We start from the raw sequence: 14,071 nt of genomic DNA, 5'->3' as shown, positions 1-14,071 counted from the left end.
GGTGGAGGAATCCACCATGGGGGGAGGGGTATGGGAGGGGTGGGGGGAATCCCCAGCACCTATAAAACTGTACTACATAATACAATGTAAGCAACAATAAAAAAAAAAAAAGTTATGTCGAGAAGGCAGAGAATGCCAGGCAGAAACATGCCACCCTAGTCCCCTGGCAGGGGGCTCAAGATTACCCAGGAAAGGAGTGGGGATGGCTGAGGGCACATTTGACTACTGATGTCTTCCACTGTACTTGCAGATAAGCAAGGGAGCTGAGGCAGAGCTGTTTACAGGGGAGAAATTGCAGAGCATGTCTGGGTCAGGCCTAGGCACTCACCTATGTGGGAGACCTGAGCTGAGATAAACAGCATTGCCCGCCGCCTGCTGCCACACACAAAAGCTGGGGCTGGGGAGGGGCATGCCTAGCTGGACTAGGCCACAGTATCCCCCTGTGGGAGTCAGAGCAGTGGGTGGGCCATGTCAGGCTGGGCCACAGCGCCCACCAGAATGGGAAAGAACCAGGATCTGAGGACAGATTCTGTAGGGGACTTGAGGCTTGCCTCTGGGGCTGCATCACCCACCAGTTTATGCAGAGAGCGGGAGGCAGTGACTGGCTAAGTCAGGGTAGACTACAAAACTCAAACGACAGGAACTCATCTGACACTTGTGGGAGCTGGAGATGGAAGGAGGCCAAGACAGGGTCAGCCTACAGCACCCACTAGCATGTGCAAGGGCCAGGACTGAGGGCAAACCAGACCATGCAGGGTTATTGCCATGCTGACATGCATGAAATCTGGGGCTGGGAGCAGACCTGGTGGGGGAACTTGAAGAACTTCCCTACTAGGCTGAAGCTCCAACTGCAGAGCACAATAGCTGGAGCTGGGACTGGACCAACCAAGCAAGTCTGCAGCACCCACTGTCACACACAAGAGCCAATATAGGGTGTGGGCTGCGTCCAGCTCAGGTAGGTTGCAACACCCTCCAGTAAGAGCTGTGACTGCATGTGGACCAGGCCAAGCTGGATTGAAGCACCTGCCAGCACACGCAAAGCCTGGGAGCAGACCTGGTAGGGGAACTTTGGGGACTACCTTGCTGGGCTGCAGCATCCACTGATGAATGTGAGAACCAGGATTGTGAGTGTACCTGGCTGAGTGAGGCTGTAGCACCTGTTGGCATGTGCATATGCTGGGTCTGGGGGTGGGCCAGAATGGGCTAAGCTCTAGCACCTGCTGATGATCCAAGAGCCAGGATGAATTTGGGACAAACTGCGATAGGCCACAACACCCACTGGTTCACATGAGAGCCAGATCTGAGGGTGGACCAGGCTGGGTTAGGCTGTAGCATCCATCGTTAAGAGCAGGAATGGGTTTGGGCCAGTTAGGATAGGCCACAATTTCTGCTGCTAAGTGCCAGGACTGGAGGCGGGCCAAGTCAGTCTAGGTAGCAGCACTCCCTGTCACACATGAAATTTGGGGCTGGAGGTGGCCCTGGCAGGGGAACTTAAGGAGCTTCCTTGCTAGGTTGATGCTCCCATTGGTGATCACGAGAGTCAAGGCTGGGTGCAGGTTAGACCAGGCAGCACCTGTTGGCACATGTGAGCCAGTTGAGGGAGCAGGCCAAGTAGGGTCAATCCACAGAACCCACTGGCATGAGTGAGAACCAGGACAGGGTTCAGGCCAGGCCAGGGTACACTGCAACACAAGCCATTTCACCTGACAGCTGGGGGTGGGTGAGGCTGGGATAGGCTATTGCACTCACCCAGGAGAGATGGGCCTGGGTGTGGGCCAGGCTGAACCAGACAGTAGTACCTGCTGAAAAATGCCAAGACTAGGGGTAGGCCATTACAAACTGAGCTGTAGCACCTGCTTAAACACACAAGCCCTAAGACTGGGAACAAGCCTGACAGAGGAACTGTGAGCACTCTCCTGTTAAGTTGTACCTATTGCTGGTGAGTACAAGAACTAGGGCTTGGGGTAGGCTAGGCTGGACAACGCAGCAGCACCGGTCAGCACACATGAGGGTTGGGATGGAGGCGAGTTGGGCTAAGCTAAGCTGTAGCACCCACAGGTGTGCATGAGAGCTGGATCGAATATGGATTGGGCCGGGATAGGCCTCAGCAGAGGTTGGTATGCACTGAAAACCAGGGCCAGAGGCAGGCCAGGTAGGAGTTATTGGGAATCACCCCGATTAGGCTGCAGCACTTGCTGGAATGCATGGGACTGGGTCTGTGATGGGCTGGCTGGGCTGGGCTACAGCACCCACCAGTTTGCATGAAATGTGTGGCTGGGGTGGAACTGACCAGGCAACTGCACCACTAGTATGTGCATTGGCTGGTGTAGGTGACAAACTGATCCTGACCCTGCAATGGTTGGCACACATGAGTCAAGTCTGAGGTCACCCACATGAGGTTTCTTAAAGAACTCCCCAGCTAGATTGCTGGACTCAGACACTGGCCACAGGGAAAATCACAGGATATGTGATCTGGTCTTGGAGTGCATATGTCCAGACCTGGCCTCCTCAGTTTCTGGTCCCCATGCAGTAAACAGTATGACCATATGTACACAGTGGACATGATGCATCTAGTCCAGTAGAAGACATCAACTGCCTCATCAAAGGATGGAAAGCAGAACAAGTTGGATAATTCTCCTGGCCAAGCTTATAGCAAGTGTGAGTCTGTGGACTTTGTCAACCAAAGATTTTCTCAACCCTGGTGCAACAAACTACTCGAATGACATCCTTGGAACACTCTGCTCCACAGCAGGGTCTCATCAAATGACCAAGCCCCCAATGCCAGGTGCTGACATAAATTGACAGCAAGGAGCACTCCTTCCCTCTCCTCCCTTGTGGACACAGGAGAAAAAAAAACTGAAACACTTGCCCCATCCACCTTCCCCCATTCCTTTATCTCCTCCTACCCAAATCAGAGGCCCATGTGAGCGTGCCACCCTCTCAAGTATGTAAACAATATTAGAAAGGAAAATTTTAAAAAAACTAAAAATGAAATTTAAAAAAGAATGAAACATTTGAGAAAAATACATCTCTACTAAACATGAATAGATTTTTCTTCATCACTATTGCTTTAAAAATACATTATAACAACTATTTTTATCACATTGTGCTGTGTTAGGTATACAAAATATGAAGTTTTAGAGCACACAGGTGTATGGGGGGGTCAGTTTTATGTAAATAATATGGCACTTATTTAGGAGAAGGTCAGTATCCTTGGATGTTGCTACCCATGGGTGGTCCCGAACCCAACTCCCTGAGAAGCTGAAAGACCACTGTACTCACAAGACAATGCATGATGATCTGCTTTTGCAGCCTACAAAGGCCAAAGGAAGTGGAGCCTCAGGAAACTGTAGGTCTTCTGGGAAACCAGAGGGCTAGAGGGTGGTGGTCCTGACTCAGTTACCACTGGCTGGTATTTGCAGCTTCAAGGCTTTACTAACCTCATCTCAGATTGTGACATTTCACCTACCTCAGGGGTCATTGTGAACAGGCAGTGAGGTACTGCATAAGCAGTTGCTGAGGGAGTGGGAAAGGGCCTCACCAATTTGAAGGATTAAAAACACAGTTTCGGGGTGGGGGTGTTTATCCTAGCAGTTAAGACATAGATTAAGATATCACATTCCATAATGGAGCGCCTGAATTTGACTCTGGTCCCCGGCCAATCCTGACCACTGCAGGCATTTCAGAAGTGAGTCATCAGATAACATCTCTCGCTCTCACTCTCATCTCTCCGTCTCCTTCTCCTAGCCGGGCTGTGTGCCCTATCTTTTGGTTTCTCAAAGATAAATACATAACTCATATTTTGTATTTCTTCATGATCCTAACAGCATTGACATTTCAGACCAAATAATTATTTGATGTGAGAGTGTATCCTGTGGATTATAAATGTACATGGCCTCTACTGCAGATATGACAACCAAAAAGTATTGACAAATTGTCAAATAGCATCATCTCGCACTGAGAATCATTGCCTTAGAAGGACACAGCTCACAAAGCAGTTCAAAAGCTGAATTGGGGGCAGTGCTGTGGCCCAATAGGTTAAGTCACCACTTACTATGCCTATATTCCTCATCAGGCACCAGTTCAAGTCCTGCTTGCTGCACTTATGATCCATCTCCCTGCTAATATGCCTGGGAAAGTAGTATGAGATGATCCAAGTGCTTGGCTCGGAGCCACCCCCAATGGAGAGTCGAAAGGAGTTCCTGGCTCCTGGTTTCTGCCTGACCTAGTACCAGTCGTTGAGTGCATTTGGAGAGTGTATCAATGGAAGGAAGATGTCTATCCCTCTCTCACTCTTCATCTCTCCCCCAATCACTGCCCCTCAACACTCTGCGTTTCACAAAAGTAAAACTTTTTTTCTTTAAAGCTGGGAGTTAAGTTGGAGCTCCTATTTATAGTCAGTCTTGTCTAACTTCAGATGCTTAGCAATTACTCTCCAAAGATGCAAATCTAGGAATTTGCAGTTACTGAAGCAAAATTAATCTGAAAAAAATTAATCTGATGATGATTTCTGTGAAAGTATCGTTCAGAAATGAAGAAATACACTTTTAAATAAGTAAAAACAGAAGGAATATATCACTGTTAGGCCTAATCAGATCTACATAAAGAAGGGAAGAATACTTAGAGAAGGAATAAGTGAAAATAAAACAAAAATTTTTTATTACTCTTGAGCTAGCAGAAATTTATTTAAACATCATAATAGCAACAATGTGTTTCATTTCACATCTGTATATGCTCATGTGTGCTTATGCATAAACTAAATGAAAGACAGACATGATGCAGGAATTCTACAAAGTTCTGCCATGTGTGTGGAAGAGACCAGACTACCTGAGCCATCACCTGTAGTTTCCCAAGGTGCACGTGAGCAGGAAGCTGGAGTCGGGCTAGAGCTGAGACTTGAACCCAGACACTCCAATATGAGATGCTGGTGTCCAGCTAGGATCTTTTTTTTTTTTTAATATGTATTTTCATTGGCAAGTCAGATATACAGAAAGGAGCAAAGAGACAGAGAGAGGAAGATCTTCCGTCCGATGATTCACTCCCCAAGTGAACGCAATGGCTGGAGCTGAACCGATTCGAAGCCAGGACCCAGGAGCCTCTTTCGGGTCTCCCACACAGGTGCAGGGTCTCAAGGCTTTGGGCCGTCCTCAACTGCTTTCTCAGGCCACCAGCAGGGAGCTGGATGGGAAGTGGAGCAGCTGGGACAAAAATAGGCACCCATATGGGATCCCAGCGTGTGTAAGGAGAGGACTTTTGGCACTAAGCACAGGGACCGTCCAACTGGAATCTTAACCACTACATCGAGTGTCCACCTGAAGAGAATTCTTAAATTAGAAAAATCACAAATATAATTTTCATGATAAAATGTGACTTTTAAGGCAGCTAAACATTACTTTAGTCCCATGGTTGATATAGTTCCTTCTTTTCTCATCAAGATAGCTTGCTTATTTCAACTTCTTTTAATATATTAGCTGGACCTCATTTATACACAATTGCTAGGAACTGTTAAGAATGATCAGTACCTGCTCTGTCAGACTTGTTCATGTGGTAAGGCAACACACTTTCTCAGGATGCTATCTCTACTAGAGCCACTGGCATAGGACAGACAAGATAGAGGTGAAGAACACGGGCAGGCAGATAGTTCCTACTGTGAGTGACCTCTGGAGAGCTATAGGGAACTGTATGCTACATTATCATGATTGCAAGTTTTGAAAATGGAAGCATACTTACTGCACTAAAATGACAAAGGTGGTGAAAAGGTCCTTTTATCCAATTCTGCCCAAGAAATCATATTTGAATGGTATTCTCATAAATAAAAGCACTCCTGAGTATGATGTGATTAGCAGAAATGCTCGTCAGGATGGATGCTTGAGATTCTTTCCCAGATTCACACAGACTTTATTGCTTTCCTCAATTTCAAAAGACCAAGTGATAAACTTCTGAGACAGATTCTTTATTTTTCAGGCCACAGGGCATCTAATTTAAAAGGATAAGAAGCAACCAGACAGAGAAGCCAATGTATTCTCAAACAGAAGGCCTCAGTGGTGACTCAGAAGGCAAGGAGTTTGGCAGGCCAACCAACTTCAGAGCAGCACAATCTGATCAAGATGAAATCAATTCAGACTTGCTAAAATAGACTGTGTCCAGGCTGTCTTTGCCTCCCTCACTCCGTCTTCACAAGGACAACTGAATATCCTTTTGCTCAACTAGTCTTGGCCCGAATTCAGAATTAAACAGGTTGTAAGAAGCCATAGAAAAAGAGGGGAAGGCCTTTTGTAACTCCATCGTGGGATATTGATTTTCCGGTAAAATACATTTCCTCTATTTCCCAGAAAGGCTTTAGAGTGAGTCCATCTTTATAAACATGTTTTCCCAAAGGGAAGAGTCAGATAAGTATGAAGAAATTATTTTAAGAGGCTAATGTGCATACACAACATTGGGTTGAAGTTAACAATAAAGGAATGATAAAGAAAAATTACAAGGACCCCAGGAAACATTCAAGCAAGGCAAAAATATCACATTATAGGAATTCTCAGATAATTCTGATGCCTGTAAAAATGAGTTAATGTTGACAAAGCCCTCTGAGGCTTAAAAGGCAAAATACTACTGTATTTATGTCATATTTGATTTATATACCAGTAGAACTGCCTGTGCACATTCAAGTATAGTGATTGATTTCATGCTCTCAGGTCATTGGCTTCCACAAAACAAACACTGCCCCCCATTATCAAGAGATAGACTCACTAACTCCACAAAACCCTGTCGTTTTTCTACCTCCAGCCTTCAGATGGAAGAGATGCCAAGCAGTGACACAGCAAAAGGGTAGATTCAAAGAAAGAAAATAGCATATACAGAGGAGAGAAGCAATGGATAGCTAAGTAAGATAACACAGACTAGTTGCATAAAAAGAGTGATGATCGTTAGATAGGTAGAAAGAATAGGAGAGTAGACAGAGCAATGAATGGGAGAGAAAATGGAGGTGAGGGGGAGGGAGGTTACAGTATGAGTTTCAGTAGGTTTCCTGGGATTTATTGATTTAATTTGTCAGGGCCTCCCTCCCACCTTTCCTACTGCATGTCAGTTCTGTTCAACATGCCCTTTAGGCATCTCTCATGAGTTATATATAAAGTAGGGGGAAAAAAGTTAGAACAAAATAAATAGTACTGATCCTCACAGATTTATGGCTTCCTATTTGGATACAGGGAAATATCCCTCACTCTGCAGACAGATACTCAACCCCAGAGTTGAGTATTAATATGATTGTGACTCTGGCTTACTTAAGTTTATTTGAAAGGCAGGATGATGGGGGTGGGGTGGGGGGGAAGAGAGAGAGAGAGGGAGAGAGAAAGAGAGATACATCTTCCATCGCCATCCACTAGTTCAGTTTCAAAATGTAAACAATAGACAGAGCTGAGCCAGGCTGAATCCAAGAACCTGAAACTCCATGAGGATCTCCTCCAAGGGAGACATCACTTGTTGCCCCCATCCCCCACCCAGGACACTCCCTGATAGGAAGCTGGATCAGAAACAGAGCCAAGACTCATACCTAGCATATCGCATCAGGGATGTGGGATCTCCCAAGTGGCATCTTAACCACTGTGTCAAACATCTGTCCTCTCCTGTCCCATCTCTGAGTACATAAAGATTAGATTTACTACTGAGTGCAGCAATAGTTGCAGTGAATAAAAAATTTCATCTTCCAATGAACATTTTGATACTTAAGGAACAGAATGGTTCTATTCTGTGACCTGTATGAATAGTAGGCATGGACATTTTGGCTTGGGATGATTTGTTTTCATAATTCCCCTTGCCTTTAATTCTCTTTCAGCTCTCCTGTTTATCTAATTCTGAACTTTCCCTAAGGTGTATCATGAATCCTACCTCCTCTATTCAACTTTTCCCTTTATTGGTTTGCAAAATTTAATTGAAGTGAGTACCATAACTGCCTATGTGTCATGAGGAAGGGGTGTGTTATTTTCTGAAATCCATGACCAGATATTTTGATGCAAAGTCATGTATAAGGGCCAGACATTTGCACTATTAACAAGATTCCAGGTGCTTTTGATGCAAAGGGGACCTGCGTACATGTGGAGAAACCCATACAAATTCATAGAACACTGAGTAAACACTGATACTGGAATTCAGCAAGAGTGGGAAAAATAATGAGGCTACCAAACAGGGCAAGTTAGAGATAATTACAGCTTGACCTTTTCATTTAATTAGCAACTGTGCCAAGTACAGAAAGGAGAAATGAAGGAAAACACAGTGTAGATTGAGTAGAATGATGTAATCCATTTTTCAAGCAGGAATTTATTTTGACTATTGCAAATGTCCTATTTATAGCTAATATATTTTGGCATATCTATGTTCAGACCAGAGTAATTTCATTCCTTCCTCTGTGCCAAAGGGCAGGCTTCCTTTGGGAATGTCCTCAAGGATATGGTTGATAATATTCCAGAAGATAAAATAATGGATTTCTTGATTCTAAAGTAAAATTACAGAATATAATCACTTAAAACTTACTGTGTTACAGGAATTTAGGATTCACCCTTTAAGTTTCTGGTGAGGCTATGTCAAATTACTGAAACCTTTAGTTTTAATTTTAATTTTATATATTTGAAATGCATGGTTACAAAGAGAGAGGGCTAATCAGAGAGAAAGATCTTCCATCTGCTAGTTCACTCTACAAATGGCTACAGCGGTCAGGGCTGGGCCAGATCAGAACCAGAAGCTTCATCCAGGTCTCCTACATGCATACAGGGACCCAAGAACTTAGGTCATCTTCTGCTGACTTCCCATACACATTATCAAGGAGCTGGATTGGAAGTGGAGCATCCCGGATGTGAACTGGCACCATTATGAGATGCCAGCTTAACTTGTTACACCACAACACAGGCCCATGCTGATTTCAGTATGCCTCCATATAAACCAAATTCTCTTTCAATGCTATTTAATAGCCCTTGCTTTGAAGCTTTCTGCTACGCATGAATTTTTCAGTTTAGTAGATGTTAAACTTCCAGATAGTCATAAGAAGCCTACAAATAGAAGTGTTCCACTGTAACACAAATGCTATTGGATGTCTCAATGCAAATTTACCCATTTCTTTTCCTTGTCTCCTCAACACATCAGTGGTTTGATAAGTGAAAATATTACATTGAAATAAGAAAAGTTTTGTTCATCATCTTAACACTCACCACAGTATAATAATTCTTAGTAAGTGGAGCAGGATCAAATCCTTTGACAGCCTTGGGGGAAAGAGGTCTTTCTGTGAAAAATACATAAAAATTATGTTAATATCATATAAGTCTACCACGAGCATTACATAACATAGATCAATATATATTGTATATGTACACATATATATACAAGTGGTCAAAAACAGATTATCTTTTCCAGGTCCCTCATTTTTTTTTGCTTTTTTTTTTTTACAAAAAAGATTTGTTTTTGTAAATTGTACTAAAAAGGTGAGGAAATTATAGACACAAGAGGTCTGCATTAAGAGGTAGAATGGGCATAGAAGGGAAAAGTTGGAGAGTGATGTTTCTGTTCTCATCTGTACCCCACAGAAAGAGAGAGGGAGCCTTTCCCTGTTGCCTATCTTCTTGTGAGCCTGGGAAGAGGAACACCATCTCCAAGTCCTGGAGTAAGGTGAGTACACCCTTAGAAAGGGGTCATTTAATTGACATGTAGGCAAACAGTATTATATAGGTCAGGGGAGGTATTGATCTGGGGCTAGATTCTGTAGGGTACCTGTGGTCTGGCCTCTGTGAGACTGCAGTACCTGCTAGTTTGCATGGAGACCTGGGAGTGGCAACAAGCTAGCCAGGCGGGAGCACAGAACTCACTAGACAGGAACCCACCTGACACTCACAGGAGATGGGGATAGGAGGAGACTGGGCTAAGTCAGGCTTGAGCAACCTCTGACACATGCAAAGGCCAAGAGTGAGGACAAACTATGATAAGTAGGGATGCAGCACCCCCCACCACACGCGAGATTCTGACCCTGGTAGAAGAACTCCCCTGCTGGGGAGAGGCTCCTGCTGGGGGGCAGAATATCTAGGGCTGGGGGTGAGCCAGGCCATGTCAGGGTGCAGTACTTGTCAGCATTTTTTGTGGGCCAGGTCTGGAAGCAGCTCAGACTAGGCCAACTGCAGCATCTGCTGGTCTGCATAAGAGCCAGGACAGGGTATGCACCTTGCCTGGTTGGACTAGGCTGCAACACATGCCGGCAAGAGCACAGACTGGGTGGGCCATGCTAAGCTGGGTTGATGCACCAACATGCATAATATCTAGGACTGGGAACAGGCCTGTTAGAAGAACTCTGGGGACTCCCCCAACTGGGCTCTGGGTCCCATTGTTGAGTGCAAGAGAGAGGGTTGGGTGTAAACCATGCTGGGCAAGACTGCAATACATAGCATCCTGCAGCTTAGTGTGGCCTGCCATGCCCCAAGACCTGGCTTTCGAGCTCACCAACAGGAGCTGCAGCCTAGCAGGGAGTTCCTCAAGTTCTCCTACCAGGCCCACTCCTATCATTAGATCTCACATGTGCTGGCATGTGCTGTGTCCCAGCCTGTCATGGCTGGCCTGTAGTTCAGGTATGCACTGGTAGACACTGTGGCCCACCCCAACTGACCCACACCTGTTCTAGCTTTTCCCAGTGGATGCTACAGCCTAACTCAGCTTGGCCCATACTCAGACCCAGTTCTCATGTGACTTAGTGGATAACGCAGTCTAACGCAGCCTGTCCTACACCCATTCTGGCTCTTATGAGTGCCAGTGGGTGATGGAGCCTACCCCAGTTTGGCCTGTCCCCAGACCCAGACCACATGATTTGTTGGTGTAAGTGAACCAGGTCTAGGTATGGGCCAGGCTGGGTCAGAACACAGCATATACTGAAACACCAAGAGCCAGGATGGAATGTAGGCCAGTCCAGGTTGGGCCCAAATACCTGACAGCTCACATGAGGGCTGGGGTGAGCCAGGCTGAGCCAGGCTGTAGCACCTGCTGGTGAATGCTGAGACTGGGGGAGGACCATTTCAGACTGAGCTGCAGTACCCACTGGCATCTGTAAAACTCAGGTCTGGGAGCATATCTGGTAGGTAAACTGTGGGCTCCCCTCTGTTGGTCTGCTCATATTAGTGAGCACAAGAGCCATGGCTAGGGGTGGACTGGGCTTGTCAGGGCAGCAGGACCCACTGGCAAGCATATGGACTGGGTCTGGGGGTGGGGCAGGCTGAACTGAGCTGCAGCACCCACAGGTGTACATGAGAGCTCGAAGGGATATGGGCTAGGCCAGGCTAGGCCACACCACATGCCAGCTCATGCAAAAATCAGGGGTGGAGTTGGGTTGGTGGGAGTTTGGGGGGGTCACACTGACTAGGCCATGGCACCCACTGGTGTGTGTAAAGACTGAGCTTGTGGCAGGCTGGGTTGAGCTAGGCCACATACCCATCAGTTCATGTAATAGATGGGGCTTGGGTAGAACTGACCAGGCAGCTGCATCCACTGGCATGTGCATTGGCTGGTGTAAGTGACACGGCAATGGCTGGCACACACAAGAGTCAAGCCTGAGGTCACCCCAGATGAGGGTTCTTGGAGGACTCTGCAACTAGATGATTGGACGCAGACCCTGGCCACAAGGAAAATCACAGGATATGTGGTGTGACCTTGGAGTGCATGTGCTAGAACTGTGCTGCTTCATACCTGAAGCCCGTGCAGTGAACAACACACACAGATGTACATAGGGCATGCGGTGGCCAGCTCATCTAGTCTAGTAGGGGACAAGAACTGCCTCATCAGAGGATGGAAAGCAGAACAGGTTGGACCAGCAGAATCCTCCTGGTCAAGCTTTGTAGCAAGTGTCTGGGTCTGTAGATGCACTAACACGGTCCTGGTTAGCCAATAGACCTTGGGAAGATTTTTCTCAGCCCTAATGTAATAAAGCCAACAATGTCTCAGAGCTATCGAAACCACTCAAGCTCGTCAGCTAAAAAACAAACTCCTGTAACACCCTCAGAACACTCTTCCCCACATTAGGGTCTCTCAGGCATCATCAAATGATCATCCTCCATCCCCAGGTGCTGATGTAGTTTGACAGCAAGGAGTGCCTCCTTCCCCTCCTCTCCCCGTAGACACAAAAGGAAAAAAAATGAAGCATTTGCCCTACCCATCTTACTCCACACCTCAATCCTCCCCACTCTAATGAGAGACTCACATGGGGTGCATCCCTCTCAACTACGTAAATAATGTTAGAAATATAACATTCTAAAATGTTGACTTTGTTTTACAAACCAAATCTTACCTATTAGACTCATAACTAAACACAATCTAGGACTTTTTTTTCTTAAAAGAAAAAAAAACAATAAAAATATGAGATAGGCTTGATAAATGTTTGGCAGTGTCACCACACAACTTCCCTCCCATTGCATTTGCCTCTTTGCCTGATGCTTCATCTTGTTTTGTATTTCAGTTGTATCTTACCATATTACATAATGCTTTAACCCTTTTGGAAGTATGGTGAAATATATAATAACTAAATCATAACATATCATCAGACCTGGTGTCTTTTCTTAAATAACATTTTAAGCTATAAATCTGAAACATTCCCAGTCTAAAAAATCCAAAATATAAAAAATAAAAACCAACAGTTACACCATTGCCCAGAACTAGCCATCATTCAGATTAACATTTAGAAGTGTCTTCCCTGACAACAGTTGTGTGCAAGCTGGATGGATCCACACGAGGGCATTCTATCATGACCCAGTATTTGGGAAACAACGGAGTACAATCTTATAGGAAGCATTTTTTCAAAGATTTATTTATTTTTATTGTAAAGTCAGATATACACAGAGGAGGAGAGACAGAGAGACACTATGGCATTGTACTCCTAGACACATTTAAATGTGACAGTTATCAAATAGTTTTAGGGTTTTTTTTACAAATCAGGCACCTTTCCTACAATGCAGATATAATGCTTCCTGCTATAATGGTTATTTTCTGTAATTGTGCATTAACTAATCTTGATTAAATGAATAGATAAATAAATTTTTTTAAACTAAGTTTCGAGAGATGTCAGCAAAATGTGATCACCTTTCAAAAGGCCAAGAGGATGACTAAACAGAATGGAATGTCTGCCAGGACATAGAAGAGGGAAGGAAACACCACAGGAATGGCTAATTGCAACTGAAACAAAATGTTAACTATGTAAAGTAGGATGGAGAAGTTTGAATTATAAACGAAGATGTGGCTGCCTGAGAGATCCCTGCATGACTGGACATGATGCAAAGAGAACTAATACCTTGAAGCAAATCAATGAAACTGACAAATTTCTAGCAAGAGGGTAGAGAAAATAAGAGATAGGACAGATTACCAATATCTGAAATGAAACAGGAGTTATTGCTTCAAATCCTGGAGTTATCACAAGGGTAATAAAGGAGAACAAGTTTAAATATAGCTTCTCTGAAATATCTGGGATTTTGAATGTCTCAGATTGCACTTTTTTGCATTTGGTAAGATTTGTGTATAAACGATGAAACAGGTGGAGGATAGAACCTAACTCTACAAATGAAATTAACTTATGTTTCATATACATATTATACACACAGACTGAAGAGAATTTTACACAGTATTTTTAGTGCACAAGTGTTTTGACTGTGACATACTGCCAGAGGTCAGGGGAGGGGTTTTCCACTTGTGATGTCATACTCAAACTGTAACTATGAATACTCATGAATTTGAAAGCTGGATGTGAAGGATGCCAAGTCCTCAGAAATCAGAAACTATCACAACTCACCCAGTGCTGAACAGATCAGCTGAGTAGCCTTATTATTAAAGAAACTGAGCTTGTAAATGTAAAACTCTGGAAAAAGAGTTCTTCGGGCTCACATGATTTCATTGGAAAACTATAGCAACATTGTTAAGGCAGAATGAAAATAATTCTATACAATATCATACAGAAAATAAGAGAAGCCCTATCAACTATGTAAAGATTGTCAAAAATAAAGCAAAAAAGAAAAGAGGAAGAATTCATTTCCCAACTTATTTTATGAGATTATGACACACAGATACCAAA

The 14,071-nt window shown here is 44.5% G+C and overlaps 1 protein-coding gene across 5 annotated transcripts in view; it reads right to left on the bottom strand.

Moving 5' to 3' along the window:
• ARHGEF6 (Rac/Cdc42 guanine nucleotide exchange factor 6) overlaps positions 1 to 14,071 on the bottom strand; it is a 103,906-nt gene that overhangs the window by 43,793 nt on the left and 46,042 nt on the right. For all 5 annotated transcript variants that reach the window (XM_040999425.1, XM_040999424.1, XM_040999422.1 and 2 more), the window contains exon 6: positions 9,195 to 9,265. In XM_040999425.1, the coding sequence (XP_040855359.1) occupies positions 9,195 to 9,265 (71 nt within the window). The remainder of the gene's footprint in view (positions 1 to 9,194; positions 9,266 to 14,071) is intronic.

The sequence above is a fragment of the Ochotona curzoniae genome, unplaced genomic scaffold (assembly GCF_017591425.1).
Source record: "Ochotona curzoniae isolate NIBS_2020 unplaced genomic scaffold, NIBS_Ocur_1.0 scaffold_1852, whole genome shotgun sequence".
NCBI lineage: Eukaryota > Metazoa > Chordata > Mammalia > Lagomorpha > Ochotonidae > Ochotona > Ochotona curzoniae.
This window is presented reverse-complemented; position numbering and strand designations above follow the sequence as displayed.